At 48.9% G+C, this 18,747-nt stretch overlaps 2 protein-coding genes across 3 annotated transcripts; one reads left to right on the top strand and one right to left on the bottom strand.

Moving 5' to 3' along the window:
* Nucleotides 1–1,026: 1,026 nt before the first annotated feature.
* cdc42ep5 (CDC42 effector protein (Rho GTPase binding) 5) lies at nucleotides 1,027–4,556 on the bottom strand. Of its 2 annotated transcripts, none has more exons than XM_030784397.1 (2): nucleotides 4,463–4,556; nucleotides 1,027–2,073 (listed from the first exon to the last, which is right to left on the bottom strand). In XM_030784397.1, the coding sequence occupies exon 2, from the start codon at nucleotides 2,069–2,071 to the stop codon at nucleotides 1,133–1,135; it is 939 nt and encodes a 312-aa protein (XP_030640257.1). In that variant the 5' UTR covers nucleotides 2,072–2,073; nucleotides 4,463–4,556; the 3' UTR covers nucleotides 1,027–1,132. The 2 variants fall into 2 exon arrangements, with proteins under 2 accessions (XP_030640257.1, XP_030640258.1); XM_030784398.1 differs by lacking the exon at nucleotides 4,463–4,556 and adding an exon at nucleotides 3,914–4,091.
* Nucleotides 4,557–7,399: 2,843 nt separating this feature from the next.
* leng8 (leukocyte receptor cluster (LRC) member 8) lies at nucleotides 7,400–16,795 on the top strand. The gene is made up of 15 exons (XM_030784377.1): nucleotides 7,400–7,701; nucleotides 8,895–9,039; nucleotides 11,666–11,815; nucleotides 12,293–12,367; nucleotides 12,472–12,928; nucleotides 13,276–13,453; nucleotides 13,585–13,755; nucleotides 13,980–14,198; nucleotides 14,433–14,603; nucleotides 14,950–15,244; nucleotides 15,475–15,576; nucleotides 15,681–15,749; nucleotides 15,971–16,100; nucleotides 16,214–16,421; nucleotides 16,600–16,795. Exons 1-15 carry the CDS (start codon nucleotides 7,661–7,663, stop codon nucleotides 16,760–16,762), a joined length of 2,574 nt encoding a protein of 857 aa, XP_030640237.1. The 5' UTR covers nucleotides 7,400–7,660; the 3' UTR covers nucleotides 16,763–16,795.
* The last annotated feature ends 1,952 nt before the right edge of the window (nucleotides 16,796–18,747 follow it).

Raw genomic sequence — 18,747 nt, forward strand, 5'->3', positions numbered from 1 at the left:
GCTGAACATATTACATGCTTTATAATCCCGCGTGAGGGATGGTTTTTAGTCCAGTGGTTTGGTCCAAAACGTTACCATCAGAATCAACAGGAATGTTTTCTTCTACAATCGTTCACAGTTTTTTTTTTTCTTTTCTTTTCTTTTTTTAAAGTATGTTTTCTGAAGAGAGTGTCTCGTCTGGAATTTGCGCTAGGTATTTATGTCCTTTTCGCAGTGGAAAATGTCGAAATGGAAGTCTATCTGCATATCTTCCGAATGACTTTTAAAGGCTGGTTTGGACGCGTAAATTATAGTTTTGCAGAGAGAATTCGAAGCGTTCCAGCATTGCGTGAATGAGTAAGTATTCCTGCCACCGAAGCACACAGGTCACCTGAAACTGACTCCATCTCAGTCTTCCAAAAACAAACCGACAAAAGAGGAGATAAAATAAGTTCTCCCATTAAACCACAGTAAGTAGGTCTATACATTACACTATACGTGAGTAGTAAGTCAGTTACATTACGTGACGTAACGTTTCTTTTCCCCCAACTTGATAATCGTAATGCTATTCTAAAACGTTACTATTGCGTTTTTTTTTAACTGCAGCAATTTCCACATGAATTAAATCAACATTGATAATTACGTTTCCAGTTGGCTGAGTAAACAGTCAGGGTGCCGCCAACACATACCTTTGAACCGAAACTAGCAGCGAAAGCTTCTATGTTTGCAAGAGATCTGAGATGTAGTTTTGTTTGGACCTTACATTTTTAGTCTCCCAGATTTTGACCTGACTAAAATATCATTCAAAAGTGTTTTTAAAAACTTAAATAAAGGCTTTACATGTAGCTTGTGATTCCTGTGTAGTCAATGTCATTGATTGAGGATCCAAGACTGAACATCAGAAATTCACCATAAACATTTTGTTACAATGAATACAAGTAAATTAAAAAAACAAAACAAAAAAAACAGTCCAGTTAGAATTTGGTTTAGTGGATAGATTTTTTTTTTATCTCAGCTTTGGTTAAATCTCCCTTTTGTGTGTAAATACATTTTATAAAAAAAAAAAGATTAAAAGTACTCTGTGCACGGATTGGTTGCCCCAAAAAGAGACCAGACTCTTCTGATTTGTCCACGTGACACAAATGCTGCCACCCTATAGGCCGATCTCATCATCAAATTCATCCTCAAACGTGTAACCTCGCTGACCTTCAACACCTTCCTCTTCCTCTGAATCTGTCTCTGACAGACGCTGCTCCGCTCTCCTCCTGTCCAACGGCGACACTCCCTCGTATTCTGAGCTTAGCGAGGAGGCGGGACTTGGGCTCGATTCTGCTCTGTGATTGGCTGGTTCTGACTCTTGCTGCGTTTTGCCATGCAGGGGCCCCTCGCTGTGATCCCGCCCCTCCGTGCACGGGCTTACGCACACGTCCTCTTCGCCCTCGACCTCTGACCCCTCCGCGACGACCTCGTCTTGCCGCCCAATGATCTCGTCCCGTTTCTCGCTGAAGCGGACTTTCGGGCGGAGGCCTTTGGATTTCACGCTGCCGTTGGAATCGTGCGGCGGCTCCTCCGTTGCTCCCCTCTGCTTCTCCTCCTCTGCTCTACTCACGCTCTCTGGCTTCCTCTCATTCCACTCTTTCGCCACATTCACTTCATCCTCCGCGTTCCTGCTCAGAGTAAACACATCTTCCTCCCCGTCCTTCCACTTGGAGTCCAGTCCCAGTCCGTCCATCACTCCCAGTACATCTCCCAGTATGGACGGGCCCAGGTCCAGGTCCAGGTCGAACGAGGAGACCGACTCGGAGTGCTGCAGTTCGCTCGAGGGGGTCGCGTCGTTTTTGTCGACGCAGTTTCCGCCGACGTCCGTTGTCGAGCCGTGGTTCTGCGCCGTCTCCTGCCCCGTGGGCGTCAGGGCCGCGGAGATCGAGTCGACTGACGCGGGGGAGGCGGGGCCGTGTTTGGAAAGGAAAGAGGTGTCCCCGAAAGCGTCTCCGCCCCGTCCGATGTGCATGGTGTGGCGGAAGTCGCCCAGCGGAGCAGAGATCATGGTGGGGTCCAGACGGGACGCTCGGGAAGATTTATGGAGAGGCATGACTGAAACACAGAGCAGACACTCAATCTCAATCTGTGTGTGTGTGTGTGTGAGGCATGACTGAAACACAGAGCAGACACTCAATCTCAATGTGTGTGTGTGTGTGTGTGTGTGTGTGTGTGTGTGTGTGTGTGTGTGAGTGAATGAGTGAGGCATGACTGAAACACAGAGCAGACACTCAATCTCAACTGTCAAATGTGTGTGTGTGTGTGTGTGTGTGTGTGTGTGTGTGTGTGTGTGTGTGTGTGTGAATGAGTGAGTGAGTGAAAGTGTGAGGCATGACTGAAACACAGAGCAGACACTCAATCTCAATCTGTGTGTGTGTGTGTGTGTGTGTGTGTGTGTGTGTGTGTGTGTGTGTGAGTGAAAGTGTGAGGCATGACTGAAACACAGAGCAGACACTCAATCTCAATCTGTGTGTGTGTGTGTGTGTGTGTGTGTGTGAATGAGTGAGGCATGACTGAAACACAGAGCAGAAACTCAATCTCAATCTGTGTGTGTGTGTGTGTGTGTGTGTGTGTGTGTGTGAGTGAATGAGTGAGTGAAAGTGTGAGGCATGACTGAAACACAGAGCAGACACTCAATCTCAACTGTCAAATGTGTGTGTGTGTGTGTGTGTGTGTGTGTGTATGTGTGTGTGTGTGTGTGAGTGAATGAGTGAGGCATGACTGAAACACAGAGCAGAAACTCAGTCTCCACTGTCAAATGTGTGTGTGTGTGTGTGTGTGTGTGTGTGTGTGTGTGTGTGTATATGTGTGTGAATGAGTGAGTGAATGAGTGAGTGAAAGTGTGAGGACTGTATTCCACATTTACATGTATTCATCACATGTATTCGCTTAGCAGACTCTTTTACCCAAAGCAGCATCTGGATACTTCATTCTTCCATTTTTTTCAAAATGTAAATGATAATCCTACAAGCTCCCACTCAGCGACAGAACGAATGCCATCTCAGACAGCAAGACTGACAGAGGGAGAGAAATCAGAGAGAGAGTCTAATCTACAGCTGATAACTGAATTACCATTGTCACCTTTGTGGCCATTCACGTCATTCCCTTTGTGACAGAATTCTGTCACCACCACCCCCCCCCCCCCCCCACCCTCTCCCTCTCTCTCTGTCTGTCTGTCTCTCCAGCTTGGCCTTGCTTAAATCAGATCAACAGCCATCTGCCCCGCATTCACCGCTGATAACAGAAAACTGATATTCTAACTCATTTTCGTCAGAAAGCGGGGCGAGGGTCTACGTTCACTGCCATCACTGCCTGTTATTCGGTCGCTTACGATACTTCAGTCAGAACAGGAAAAAAAAAAAACTGGGGGTGGACATAACCACTCTCCCTCACACGCGTTTCAGGAGTTACGCAAGAGTTTGTGTATGTGACTGTGAGAAAGACAGAGAAAACGAGTCTTTTGGCATTACGACTCCTTTGGCCCTGCTCAGACTTGCTTGCAGAGACGCACGCGTGCAACGCAAGCACATATTTTTGAGTTTCTTCCCGAAGGCTCGAGCGAAGAGGGCTACACAGAACATGTGCGACACGTTTTTTTTTAAACGTATATTAAGACAGGGTACACTAAATTACACCAGCGTAATTCAATTAAACGCCCCGTATAACTAAATAAGGAATAGCGAGGGTCTATCGCGGTAAATAAGCGAGAGTGCGGTTACGATTTGCGGTTACGTCGGTGGGGAATGATCAAGTCTATGTAGTCTCATAAGTTCAGTTAAACTTTAACAAAAGTTGAGCTCAACTAAATGAATTAGTTAATCAGCTTTTTAAGGCTGTGCGTAAACATCAAACAAAAAAAATTATGACAACAACAACAACAACAAAACGTTGTTACCTGAATGACGAATGGACACCAGTGAACAGCTGGAGAAAATAAACCCTATGTCTGTCGTCAGTTCTCATTGATTCCGAGTCATTGTAAAAGTAGATTTCGAAACGCGGTCATGTTATTTCATTATAGTAGTTTGTAATCCAGGTCTTAACAATATCAGAAAGTACATATCGTAGTTTGAAATCCGACTTGCGCTCTTTGACCTGGGCGAAAGCGAGCCCACTTTCCCCAAAGTTCCCTCCCCCATATCCGGCAACATTCCAGCTCATGCCTGCAAGTTGGAGCCCCCCTAAAAGCGATGATACACCCAGTCCAACAGCCATGGAGAAAAACGAGAGAGAAATCAAGCAGGAAAGCGAGAGGGAGTCTAAAAGTGGGTTATAGGACGACAGAGTGGAAGGGAGAGAGAGAGAGAGAGAGAGAGAGAGAGAGAGAGAGAGAGGAAAAAAAAAAACTTCGGACCACTTCACAGATTGGAACGCTTTTAAGGAAAATGAAAAAAAGAGAGAGTTTTCCCCGGGTGAAATAAAATAAATAAATAAATAAACTTACTTAGGTGTGCTCGTTATTAACTTCCTCTCTCTTATCGGTTCCTCTTTTTTTCATCTGGCTTCCCTTCCTACCTCCACTATTCCTTCTTTTCTTCCCCTCGCCCTTTCCCAGCGTCCTACTCTTCTTTCGAGTGTTTTTTCTCCCATTGGGATGGGCAAGGAAGTGACGCGTCCCGTGTTTGGGGAGTGTTTACGGCGGGCTGAGGGACACAGGAGGGGGGACTCTGAGGGTAGAGAGAAGTATTTTAGGAAGTTCTTCTCATTTTTTTTTTTTTACAGCTTTTTCAGAAAATACTCTTAAAACAGACAACCCACATGCCCCCCCCCCCCCCCTACCCCCTTCTCTCTCCCCCTCCTCCCTCTTTTCTCTCTCTCTCTCTGGTATACTGTCACCAAGAAAGGCTGGGCGTATTGTTTTCTGTCTCTGTCTTTTTCGTTTTGTTTAGCTCTGTATTTCCCGTCTGATACCTGCGCAACCCAGTCGCGGTGTCGCAGTGCTGCGTGGGGCGCACGCCCAGAACAGTGCCGGTAAACTGCGCACTCTGCTTGGAATCCCGTCTGTCTGCATTTCCCTCATAACAGCTCTGCCTACCAAAACTCCCCATAGTCCACACGGCCGCAGGGCTCGACCAATAGACTTAGTTTTGTATTTTAAGAAATATACAAATAAAACTGCTCAGTTTCTTGAACTGAATCCTAGCAATCTGAGGCGAAAACTGACGGAATCCACTGAAATTTGAGGTTACAACTGGAGCTTTCGAGAAGAGCTGGCTAACATACGTTAAACTGTATTTGAATGTATATTGTGCTTATAATGATTTAATTTACATTATTAATGTAATGTAAATTAAATTTGTTATAAGTGGATAAATGCTTTGTTTACAAACCAGGAAGAATGGTAAACTTTTAATCTTTTTGTAAACTTGCTTTGTTAAGAGACTTCTTGTTCGACCACGACCTCCAATTAATTTTAATAACAATTACAGGAATGAGGCAAACTTTAATATTGCGGGTGACATCACTCGGGCCTGACTCACCCGTAACCATGGTGACTGGGACACAATGGTCAAAGGCTGGAAGTGTGTCACTGGGAATCTGAGATCACGCACACACAATGACTCAAAGAGGTTTCCGGAAAAAGGGATCAGTGGACCAGAGAGGGAAAAGCGCATCCAAGTCACACAAACTAAAGCTGTGAGGTTTCTGCGTGGGAATGTGAGTTTTTAGAGGCTCTAAGGACAAACAACTTTGTTTTTTTTTATCAGGTTTTAACACAAGTGGCCCAGTATAGGCTTAGGTGACATCAGGCTGAAAGTCTGTGTGTGCGTGTGTGTGTGTGTGTGTGTGTGTGTGTGTGAGAGAGAGAACAGAGGGATGAGGATCATTAGAGGAGAACAAGATGTAAACATCACCACACAGCTGAAAAATGTGACCGCTCAACATCTCTCTCTCTCTCTCTCTCTCTCTCTCTCTCTTTCTCTCTCTCTCTCTCCCTGCCTCTTTCTTTCACACGCACTCACACACGTCATTATAGTTCAGTTCTTAAGTAATTAAGTGTTTTAAGTGTACTCTCTCTGTGTGTGGGTGTGTGTGTGTGGGTGTGTGCGCGCGCGTTTGTGTGTGTGTGTGAGAGAGTTGATAAGGACAGTGTGTGCTAAACTCAAGGACTGGAGTCTGAGTTAAACCATACATCCTGGAAGCGCAGCTGCTGGGAGACTGCACAGGAAACAGAGGGAGAGAAAGGAGAGAGAGAGGGAAAAAGGAGGAAGAAGAAGAGGGGGGCACCAACGTATGGAACACGTGTGTGTGTGTGTGTGTGTGTGTGTGTGTGTAAACCTCTCAGCAGGCAGGGCATATGGTGCGAAACACCAGAGCATGAGAAGGAATCCACAGCTGAATACCACAGACAGACTACAGGCAGATGAAGAAACTTTTCAGGTTATAGCAATAGATAGATAGACAGACAGACAGACAGATAACGTGTGTATATATCTATATTACAGCGCAATAGCATTGTGAACATATGATTTTAAACAAATAGTTAAATAATTTTGACCCTTTTACCAAAGTCTGTGTCCTCCATTGACTTTCCCTCTGTACCAGCCCAGCACAAACCACAATTAAGACGACCTAATGTCAGAGAAGCTGAATCCAGTTCAGATGCATTTCATTAAAGAAGGATATGAAAAGATTAAGTGCTTGAATACTCTTTTTTTTTTGGCCAGTTCTCAAAACAAACTGCCAGCCAAGCAACTGTTAGCTAACATTAATTGGTGGTGAGGTTTTTTTTTTAAGTTTAATTTTAAATTTATTCGCTATCTACTGTCTCACAGCTGTTGAATTTGAACTGTTTTACCATATTCACCCGAAAATTTAGACTGTAAAACAAGTTACATTTCTACGTTGCGTCCATGTAGTGGATGAATGTGAAAGAAATGTTAACCGGACAGAGGAGGGCGCTATTTTCAGATTCACACTTTTAACTCTGGGTCGATGACCATTTTATGAACTGATTCCAACGATCTTGCGTGAGCGTCCAACTGGAATGATACTTTATGTACAGCCAACTTCCAAAAAATTCTTTAATGAAAATCATAATATCTAAAGAGATGCACATTCACGAAACAAACTGGTGGAGCTTTGGTGTCCTCTTATCAGATAAATATTTGTGATTTGGCTCAGCGATTCTCCTTGACACTCTTTGGACTACAGCCGTCCAAATGAAACGGGTCAGAAAACAGTTCGATCGCCAGACTAAGCGTTATTTATAGGTGAGATTTTGCCCGTCCCAGTCAGAATATTCTGCGCTGGAATGAGACAATGTTCTATTATCCAATGCGAAAGCCCGAACATTCTCTCCTCCAATCAGAGAGCACCGACAGAGATTAGGGCGTGACATCTAGCAGCCATTTTGTCTGAGGTGTTGACATTCTGAGCATCGACTCGGTAGATATGGCGACAGTTTCGTCGCTGCCGTAAAGATTGTTTAAAAGATTGCACTGTCAACAGAATAATCTGTAGGACCTTCCGGAACAGTAAAAAAACTCATCGAAGATTCAAGGACGCGAGTAATCTTTGTCGAACCCTTTATTCTTTCTTTTTGGGGTCGTCACTAAAAAGAATCAACAAACTGAGCTAACGTTAGCTGGCTAAGGGTTAGCTTACCTGGCTAACGAATCTGCTAAATTAGCTTTGCAAAATGGCGGCGAACACGGCCCAACAAACTGCCTCTGCAAATTGGTAAGAATTTTAGGCGTAAAAATCGACGTCAGCACAGCGTATTGGATGGTAATGACAATTCCACATTTAGTCAGGGATTATTAATGAACGTTTTGCCTTTGTGACATTATATGGCATTATTAAAATAGGTGATAAATCAGCGTAACAAACGTTAGACGCTAACAGTTACCCAGATTAGCTGTTGGCTAGGTTAGTTAGCACAGACTATCAGAATGCGCTTACTTCCGGTTTTAGCCTCGAACCGGGCTAGAGAGCGCGTTGGGGGTTGATTTTATCCAGATACTCAAAGTAAACCTTTGCGTTTCCGCCGCTGTAATCTGTCATCGTTAATCAGAGGGAGGATTCGTATTTCAGTGACACGATTTGATGTCTTATTTGACGATGTTGCGCATAGTGGTCGACCTGTTAGTTCACTGGCCACTAAGCCTTTCTCTCTTGGTAAAGTTTTTGATTTATCGATGGTGAAGTTATATGGCCTAGCATAAAAACGACATTTGGAGCAGCCTAAAGGGTTCGTTGACTTTGGAGAAAGAATTCCGTTGGAAAAGTTTGATTTGTAGTACTTATAGGAGCTAGAAACATCTTCCCTGGTCAGCATGGAGTAATTGGGTTGAAATTCGACGGGGAATTGTTGGGGCATAATTTAATTTATGTAGAGATTTTCAGTGGAACGGCCACACTGTTGGTCCGTCTGTAAATGAAGTATGACCACTCGGATGTTTTGGCTAATGTATCACCTGACGCGTTTATAACCGTAACACATTCGGAGGGCTGGAACTCTACTCTGGTTTTGCCTTAATTTACGTCATTCTTTTTTTCCCCATTGAGAGACAGTCACCCCTTTTTCCGTGGGTAGCGATGCATCGGGGTCAATGCAGCAGCGTCCCTGTCACAGGGTCACTGCTGTTTAAAGTGCAGCTTGTTTGCGAGCGCGAGCCCATCCGAAAACGCGGCCTGTGACGGGCTCAGTTTGGCCTGAGTTTTATACTGTGTGTTGCAGCTGAAATTTAGCTACAGCTGAATCAGCCTCAGTGGCAGTACTGTGTGTTGGTAAAGTTAGGTGATGGGGTTATGTGGTCAGATAAGATGCAACAGACCTGTAGCTGGACAGAATCACACATAGTACAAGAGTACTTAAAGCATGTCCTATGTCCTGATTCGTTATTGACTGACACTGACTCTCTCTGTCTCAGGCCATATGGCACTGGAGCTAGTTCTGGTCCAGAGGCCCCGGTCCACGAGAACCCGGAATGGGAGAAGGCTAGACAGGCGCTGGCCTCCATCAGTAAGAGTCAGAGCAGCACCAAAGGTTCTCAGAACAACCGGACCACGACACAGGTGAGAGCAGACCCACAACACACACCTGCATCGGAGGTTTGTAATGACGGGCAAGGCGGGACTCTCGCTATTCACTCCCACACAGACCTGACAGAACTGACCGCATCAGTCAACGTGTGACACAGACCTGACAGAACTGACCGCATCAGTCAACGTGTGACACAGACCTGACCGCATCAGTCAACGTGTGACACAGAACTGACCGCATCAGTCAACGTGTGACACAGAACTGACAGAACTGACCGCATCAATGAGAGTGTGACACAGACCTGACAGAACTGACCGCATCAGTCAACGTGTGACACAGACCTGACAGAACTGACTGCATCAGTCAACGTGTGACACAGACCTGACCGCATCAGTCAACGTGTGACACAGAACTGACCGCATCAGTCAACGTGTGACACAGAACTGACCGCGTCAGTCAACGTGTGACACAGAACTGACCGCATCAGTCAACGTGTGACACAGAACTGACCGCATCAGTCAACGTGTGACACAGACCTGACAGAACTGACCGCATCAGTCAACGTGTGACACAGACCTGACAGAACTGACCGCATCAGTCGACGTGTGACACAGACCTGACAGAACTGACCGCATCAGTCGACGTGTGACACAGACCTGACAGAACTGACCGCATCAGTCGACGTGTGACACAGACCTGACAGAACTGACCACATCAGTCAGCGTGTGACACAGAACTGACCGCAGCAGTCAACGTGTGACACAGACCTGACAGAACTGACCGCATCAATGAGAGTGTGACACAGACCTGACAGAACTGACCGCATCAATGAGAGTGTGACACAGACCTGACAGAACTGACCGCATCAGTCAACGTGTGACACAGAACTGACCGCGTCAGTCAACGTGTGACACAGACCTGACAGAACTGACCGCATCAGTCAGCGTGTGACACGGACCTGACAGAACTGACCGCATCAATGAGAGTGTGACACAGAACTGATCGCATCAGTCAACGTGTGACACAGACCTGACAGAACTGACCGCATCAGTCGACGTGTGACACAGACCTGACAGAACTGACCACATCAGTCAGCGTGTGACACAGAACTGACCGCAGCAGTCAACGTGTGACACAGACCTGACAGAACTGACCGCATCAATGAGAGTGTGACACAGACCTGACAGAACTGACCGCATCAGTCAACGTGTGACACAGAACTGACCGCATCAGTCAACGTGTGACACAGACCTGACAGAACTGACCGCGTCAGTCAACGTGTGACACAGACCTGACAGAACTGACCGCATCAGTCAGCGTGTGACACGGACCTGACAGAACTGACCGCATCAATGAGAGTGTGACACAGAACTGACCGCATCAGTCAACGTGTGATACAGACCTGACAGAATTGACCGCATCAGTCAACATGTGACACAGACCTGACAGAATTGACCGAATCAGTGATTGTGATACAGATCTGATAGAATTGACTAAATCAATGAGAGTGTGATACAGATCTGACAGAATTGACTGAATCAATGAGAGTGTGATACAGACCTGGCAGAATTGACTGAATCAATGAGAGTGTGATACAGACCTGGCAGAATTGACCGCACTGATTGATCTGATTGATGAACTGAACGAGGCCAGTCGGTCCGGCTGTCAACGCTGAAATCGTTAGGTTTATTTAGAGCTTTGTCTTACTCTTGGCAGTCAGGGCCAAAAAACCTCAGGCCTTGTGTTTATGGCTCTACTCTCCATCCTCAGCCACAGTCCCCTGGCACTGTCTGGTCAGACGTGTGTGTGTGTTACTCCACCAGAGAGCAGCCGTGTGGAAGAACAGGCTCAGGGCCCTGATGTGGAAAACAATGACAGAGAGAATGTGATGTGAGAGTGTTCCTTTTCATCAGCACATCTGGCAGCGCAGGCCCCGACAGTCTTTAACACTGTGTGTGTGTGTGTGTGTGTGTGTGTGTGAAGAGATGTCTGGCCGTGTGTGAGGCTGAAGCGTGCTGTGTATTTAGCGGGGGTTGTCAGGTAGAACACTGTTTGTCTTGTGCAGGTGTGTGGGGTCAGGTTACCGTGGTGACGTGAATGAGATCATTCGGTATGAGAGCGACAGTCTTGACGCCTCATGCTGGCTTAATCCTCCTCTTCCTCTTGGTGCTGGTCACATCAGACGTTTAATCCTTCAGAAATCTAACAGAGTAGAGTCGATCAGGGCAGTGATGGAAGACCCGACTGGCATGAGGAATAACATGTTTGGAACGGTTATCGGTTTTTTTTGTTGTTGTTTTTTTTTGTTTTTGTTGTTTTGTTTTGTGGTCTGGTGTTTTTCCAGTGCTTGTCATTGCTCTTATTCCAGTATGAGGGGGGGGGGGGGGGGAACGGCACGTGGTCATAAACAGAATCACAAAGAATGAATTCTTTTTCGTTTTTTATAGGAGTGGTGAAATGTTTTGTGCATTTTTGCCTTTCTGTGTATGTTTATCCTTCCTCTTAAGTGTGTTTGGTATATTCTCCACATACTGGTGTTCTCTGAGGTGGCCTATACACTGTGTAGTAATCGTCCTGCCTGTGATTGGTCAGTTTTGTGAAGCAGTGTTAAAAGCCCAGTCCCTGATTGGTCTGTTTGTCTGTCTGTTTGTTTGATAGGCGGGTCAGTACCAGGCCTCGGTAACGGACTCCTCAGCTATGCAGCAGCAGCAGCAGCAGCAGCAGTACTATCAGTGGTACCAACAGAACCAGCAGCAGTACCCGGGCTACACTTACCCATACAACCCGTACTACTACCCCATGGCACCGGTACTGACCCACACACACACACACCCCATACTACTACCCCATGGCACCGGTACTGACCCACTCACACACACACACACACTCACACACACAACCCGTACTACTACCCCATGGCACCGGTACTGACACACACACCCCGTACTACTACCCCATGGCACCGGTACTGACCCACACACACACACCCCATACTACTACCCCATGGCACCGGTACTGACCCACACTCACACCCCCCATACTACTACCCCATGGCACCGGTACTGACCCACACACACACACACACACACTCACACACACAACCCGTACTACTACCCCGTGGCACCAGTACTGACCCACACACAAAGTGCCACAACTACTGCTTCTCTGTCGCTCCGGTGCACACACACCAGCCCACTGGCTCACACACTCACACACACACACACACACAGTCTGTTCCGTATGGCGTTGGGTTGTAATGTTATGTTTGTGTTTGGTTATTTGCAGTATGGTGGGGCATATCCTCCAGGCCAGTATGCTGTCCCCGGAGCCTATCAGAGTCCCCCCACCCCAACAGGACAGGTAACAGCACCCCCCCCCCCCCCCCCAGTCCTCTGAGTGTAAACACCCTTACCCTGCACTGTGGGACACGCATTCCTAATCTCTCTTTCTCTCTCTCTCTTTAGCCCCCTGCCATGTCTATGATGGAGGACCAGTCCTCTAGTTACCCCTCAAACACCCAGCAGCCCCCTGCCACGCCCCAGCCCCCTCCCCAAAGCCCCACCACGCCCTCTTCATCCGACCAGCCCCCGCCCCCACCTCCCCCTCCCATCCCACCCCCTCCCAATGCCCAGTACCCCCCTCCACCGACCCAGCCCCCCTACAGCCCCAACGGGGTGCACCCCTACCCCCCCAGTGACTCCGCCCAGATGCGGGGCTATCCCCCGGGCAGGCCGGGGTATGGGCAGGGGTACCAGCCGCCCCTGCAAGGGTACCAGGCCTCCCAGCCCCTGAACCAGCAGCAGGGCCCTTACGGCGGGGCGGGCCGCGGAGACCTCAGCAAAAAACCCAACAACAACAACAACCCCATCAACAACAACAACAACAACAAAGGTGGACAACAGCTATGGCATCGCATGAAACGTGAGTCTGGGATTCATATGTGTGTGTGTGTGTGTGTGAGAGAGAGAGAGAGGGGTTTTTTTTGACGAGTAATAGAGAATGATTGTGTTGTGTGTGTGTGTGTGTGTGTGTGAGAGAGAGAGAGGGGGTTTTTTTTTCTATGTGTGTGTAAGAGAGAGAAAGACTGTGCTGAACTTTTGGTAATCGCTTTCTGATGGTGAATTTATAGTAGATGGTATTCAAATACTACAGATTTCATTCTCGTAAACAAGCTACAATCAGTGAGCCAGTCCATCTTCTTCTGTCATTGAAAATATTATCTCTTTTTTTTTTTTTTTTTTAAACACTTCACTTCCTCTCTCTCACAGAGGCTCCCGGCACAAGCACAGTCAAATTCAACCTCCCAAAACGCTCTTACGTCATGGCCAATCAGAACTTCCCGTCGACCGAGCCTGCCCCGGGCGTGGCCGCCGCCACCGCGACCACCTCCGCCACCTCGGTTTCCATGGCTACCACCGCCACGACAGCAGGGGCCGCACAGACACGGTGAGATTCTGAAAACACAGGTGAGAAAATGCGTCCGGTTCTTGGGTCGGTGGCATGCTCTAAACTCTGTCCTCTGTGTGTGTCTGTATGTGTGTGTGTGTGTGCGTGTGTGTGCGCGTGTGTGTGTGTAGGCCTCAGGACTGGCCCCAGGCGATGAAGGAATATGTTCAGCGCTGTTTCACGGCGTGTGAGTCAGAGGAGGATAAGGACCGGACCGAGAAGGTTCTGAAGGACATGCTGCAGTGTCGTCTGCAGGACGGGTCGGCCTACACCATCGACTGGACCAGAGAACCCCTGCCAGAGTAAGACCCAGCGCCCAGAAAACACACACAGCTGTGGCTCTGCTCTCCCCTCCTGCTCCTCGGCCCTGTCCCAAACAGAGTCTTTCCTAATCTCTCTCTCTCTCTCTCTCTCTCCCTCTCTCCCTCCCTGTCTCTCTCTCTCTCTCTCTCTCTCTCCCCCTCTCTCTCTCCCTGTCTCTCTCTCTCTCTCTGTCTCTCTCTCTCTCTCTCTCTCTCTGTCTCAGTCTGCGGCAGAAGCAGTCGCGTTGGGAGGCCGTACCCCCTCAGCGTTCTCAGGAGAGCTCCGTCGGACGGGGCGGGGCCACGAGAGGCAGGGGCGGGGCCAGGATCGGCAACTACAGAAACGTGTTCTCTCAGAGGAGCCCGTCCTCCAGCTCCTCCCGCTCCTCGTCGCGAAGCCCCTCCCCCCACAGGCACAGGGACCGGGGCAGACACAGGCGCAGGTGAGTTAAACGAGAGATTAATTTAAGTTTAATCAATTAAGAGATAACGGACCGTATGAAATCTCCCCAGAGAGGGAGAGGGAGAGAAAGAGGGTGAATAAATGAGAGAGAGTGAATCTGTGCAGTGCCAGTAGAGAGAGAGAGAGAGGTGTGGAAACTCTCGATGATGATTGGTGAGGATGGGAATTTTTTGAGTTTGATTGATGTCTTGGCTCCGCCTCCTCCCTTTCCCAGCGACTCCGGCTCTCAGTCTGACAGCAGCATGTCCAGCGACCTCCGACCCCAGGTGTCGCGGCGTAACCAGAAGGGCGGGCGTGGCCGCGGGGTCGACAGGGAGCGAGGGCGCGGGGGAGGAGGCGAGCGAGGAGGAAGAGGAAGAGGAGGAAGAGCGAACAGGGGAAAGAGGTAAAACGAGTGACCCGCGTGCTGTCGCTATGGCGACACACTCACCGCATGTGACGTCAGCAGAACCGAGCGCGGGCTCATAGATCCAGACGCAGCAGGGCAGAGCAGCAGTTTGACCTTTTCTTTTTTTCTTTTTTTGACTGTTCTGTTAACACAGCGTTCAGCAAGCACTGTGTTTGTCCTGAGCAGGTGCCTGTTAGTTTAAAAGATTTAAAGACTTAAAGATTTAAATGATGTTATTTTAAAAGATGGGGTGGTCGTTTGAGCGGCTGTGACACTCTGAGTGGGCGGGGCTAAGTGATGTAACAGAACAGGATCGTTTAAGCTCCACCTCACCTCCCCACAGAAACTTGGAGGAGGCGGGCGGCGGCGCGGGGAAGAAGCGGAAAGGCGGGAACGCCGGCCTGGACTTCCACGACCCGAACCGGGAGGCGAAGAAACAGAGCCGCGCGGCCCGGTTTCACACCAAGCTGCGCGCGGAGCCGCTGGTCCTGAACATCAACGCCCTGGACCTGCCCAGCGGCACCCAGGAGGCCCTGAGCTGGGAGGACTGCCCCATCGTCGGCACCTGTCAGGACATCACCAAAAACTACCTCCGCCTCACCTGCGCCCCTGACCCCTCCACCGTCCGACCCGTCCCCGTGAGTGCCTCTTCCACGCGCCCCCTCGCAGACAGACAGACAGACAGACAGACAGAACCTCTTCACCATACCACTTTACAAACTGACTGTGTGTGTCTGTGTGTGGGTGTGTGTGTGTGTCTGATGGGTGTGTGTGTGTGTGTGTGTGTTTTGAATGGGTGTGTGTGTGTCTAATGGGTGTGTTGACATGAGTGTGTTTAATCTCTTTTTAATGAACGTCTCTGTTTCAGGTGTTGCGTAAGTCTCTGCTGTCTGTAAAGGCTCACTGGAAAACGAATCAGGATTACCAGTACGCCTGTGAACAGATGAAATCCATTCGCCAGGACCTCACTGTGAGTCTCTCTCTCTCTCTCGTGCTCTACGTCCCTGTCTGTCTCTGTAGAACGCGTTCTGTGGTATTGGAGGTGTCTGAAGGTTGTCTCTCTGTGTCTCTCAGGTCCAGGGAGTCCGCACAGACTTCACTGTCGAGGTTTATGAGACCCATGCCCGTATCGCTCTAGAGAAGGTACGTTCCCCCCCCCCCCCCCCTCTCTGTCTACCCCCCCCTCTCTCTTTTTCTTTCTCTCTCTCTCTTTCTCTCTTCTTTGCTCTGTCTGTTCTCTCCTTCCGCGTGTTCATCCTGTGTGTAGATTCAGTGATGTGAGTATACGTGGTTAGGGATTCACTGTTTGTGTGTGTGTGTGTGTGTGTGTGTGTGTGTGTGTGTGTGTGTGTGTGCGCTTCCAGGGCGACCACGAGGAGTTTAACCAGTGTCAGACACAGCTGAAGGCCCTGTATAAGGACTGTCCTTCAGCCAACGTGGGAGAATTCACTGCCTACAGGCTTCTCTACTACATCTTCACCAAGAACTCCGGAGGTACTCCACCACACTCTCTCTCTCTCTGATAGTTCTCTTCTGTCTCTCTTTCTCTCTCTCTCACTCACACTTTAACTCTGTCTTTTCCCTCTCTCCCTCGTTCCTGGGGCCAGACTTGACGACCGAGCTGGTGTACCTGACCCCCGCGCTGCGTGAGGACGAGTGTGTGTCACACGCCTTGGCGCTCCGCGCCGCCTGGGCCCTGGGCAACTTCCACCGTTTCTTTCAGCTGTACAGCCGGGCACCGCGCATGGCCGCCTACCTCATCGACAAGTTTTTGGACAGAGAGAGGAAACAGGCACTCAGGGCCATAGTCAAATCGTGAGGACACTTTCATGTGCCTTTATTTGTTTGTTTGTTTTTGTTTTAATAAGGCAGTGGTTCGTTTGTACTTGTTTGTAGTGCTTCGTATGAAGTGGGAGTTATTACTTTGTTTCTTCTAAAACCTTTCTCTCTCTCCATCTCTCTCTGTCTGTCTGTCTGTCTGTCTGTCTCTCAGGTTCAGGCCGTCTGTATCAGTGGAGTATGTGCAGTCTGCTCTGGCCTTGCCTTGTTTAGACACATGCTTGGCGTTCCTCTCCGGGCTGGGGGTTACATTTATGGCCGGTGACAGTAGCAAGATCGACTGCAAAGCCACCTCCGCTAGTCTTACCATGTCATAACAGCGACCCCCACTCTGACCCCCCCCCCCCCCCCCCCCCAGAGCCCAGTGACGCAGACCCCTTTAGTGAAGGGACTAGACACACGACTTGTACCCCACACCCTTCATAAAACAGAAGTGACGCCTGTGACAGCCAGAAAGAACAGAGACTTACACACTTATCGCTCTTGTAGAGTGAATGACCAGATTGACTGTCAGAGACTGCCTACGTAGATTTCCAAGTCAAAGTCCACACTCCTGCTCCGCTCTCTCTCACACACACACACACACACACACACTGCAAGGGCCTTGACTGATCAGCAGTGTTAGGGAAGAAAGCGTAGCGTATCAGAACAGGCGGCTAGTGCAGTGTTTCCTTGACAACCACAGTGACAGCATAAAGGCACAACCCAGTCCTAACTCAGGTTAGATCGATTTTTTTTGTTTTGTTTTGTTTTTAAACCCAGGAAGACACTGACGGACAGGCCATTCGATAGACGTATGCTAGTTTCATGGTCTCCCAGCAGTCGTACCCATGGCAAAAAAAACACAAAAGCATTTTTTTTTTTAAGCTAACAGTGTTTTGTGTTCTCATGTTTCTCTCCCCTCAAGCCAACAGCCTCAAAGCTCAGAGGAAGAAAAAGACCAGCAAACGGGCAAGTAAAGAACAGAAGACACAAGTTTACACTTTTTCATACTCACCCAAGATGGCCGCCCAGTCTGTCCAGATCAAGGCGGAAGAAAGATGGCCGCCACACTTCCTCTTCCAGATCACCGTGGGTGGGCGAAGCTGTTGGCATTTTAACAGACTTTTCAGGCTTGCACCGCGCGAGGAGGTAGTCCCTCTGCCTGGTGTGAAGACACGGTGGTTTGTATGTCCTGCCTTGGCCGTGTGTGTGTGGGCCAGGAGAACCCTGTACACCTGGTTACGGGTTCAGGGTATTGACTGAGTTAAAGAGTGTTTGGAATCTGTTTGGGTCCATGCTGACCTGCTTTTCGTGCCCACCCCACCCTTCACTGTCTCTACTCCCACGCAAGACGAGGCGTTCTGCTCAGTCCCGGCGCAAGATGGTTCTTTATCCCCTCGGTAGCCCCCTCCCACTGTCTCCTCAGCTCCATAGAGGCTTTAGCGCCACCCGGTGGCTACACGGACTGTTGATTTGTAGAAGGAAGCAGTTACGCTACCCGAATCTCCCCTTTTCCCCAGGTCTGTTAAGATGTAGGAAGGTCCAGTTTGAGTTTTTCAGGGAAGTCAGCAGTTTCATCTTCATCTTCAGGAGTTCGTAGTGCCATTCTTACTGCCGTTCAACGAAGCAACCCCCCCCCCCCCCCCCCCCCCCCCCCACCTTGGATATCGGATACCGGCGTCGTTCTCCACTCTGAAGAGGTGACACCTTGCCGTCTCGTCGGGTCTGAAGGTGACGGACGTCCGTGCGCTTCTCCGCCACGCCGTCGCACGGTCAACGGCGGGAAAGTCCCGAGCTCCCGCCCCTCTCCGCAAAGAAACGGTCGCGGGTGAACCTGCGTCAGGCTTCTGCACATCCACTCCAGAAATCCAAAGCCGTGGTCCGCGGAGGAGCAAGGAGCAGCTCCTGGGTTTGTATGGTGTTTGCCCGCATGTCCGCCGCAGAGTACGTACGTATGGTTGGTAAGAGAAAGAGACTGTCTCCCTGTGGTTGCTGGATGGAGGAGATGGAGATGATGGAGGAGATGAAGGAGGAGAGAGATGGAGACGACACAAATCTTTCCCTTCAGAGTCTCCGTGTTCAAACCATCGCGTGTAATCTAGTCCGTTTCCTCTGTGAAGGCAGCTGTAAAATTTAAGATTTTAAAGCGGCCCAAATGTTGAGCCTTGATGTACGCCCTAATAGCTGTTATGAGGAGATGAAGCGTAATGGAGTTTGCTGATTTGGATTTACTTTGAGAAGGTAGATGAGATCCACGTATTTAAACCAGCAGTGTGAAAGGAGCACCTATGAAATTGGATTGAAATGTTATTTTCTTAAG

The sequence above is a fragment of the Chanos chanos genome, chromosome 9 (genome assembly GCF_902362185.1).
Source record: "Chanos chanos chromosome 9, fChaCha1.1, whole genome shotgun sequence".
NCBI classification, from domain to species: domain Eukaryota; kingdom Metazoa; phylum Chordata; class Actinopteri; order Gonorynchiformes; family Chanidae; genus Chanos; species Chanos chanos.

What these genes read in the sequence shown, in the direction of transcription:
- leng8 (XM_030784377.1), top strand. Translation starts at nt 7,661, where the DNA reads ATGGCGGCGAACACGGCCCAACAAACTGCCTCTGCAAATTG. An exon ending in GCAGGGGCCGCACAGACACG is followed by an intron (nt 13,454 to 13,584) that starts GTGAGATTCTGA and finishes GTGTGTGTGTAG; the next exon opens with GCCTCAGGACTGGCCCCAGG. An exon ending in CGGGGCAGACACAGGCGCAG is followed by an intron (nt 14,199 to 14,432) that starts GTGAGTTAAACG and finishes TCCCTTTCCCAG; the next exon opens with CGACTCCGGCTCTCAGTCTG.
- cdc42ep5 (XM_030784397.1), bottom strand. Translation starts at nt 2,071, where the DNA reads ATGCCTCTCCATAAATCTTCCCGAGCGTCCCGTCTGGACCCCACCATG.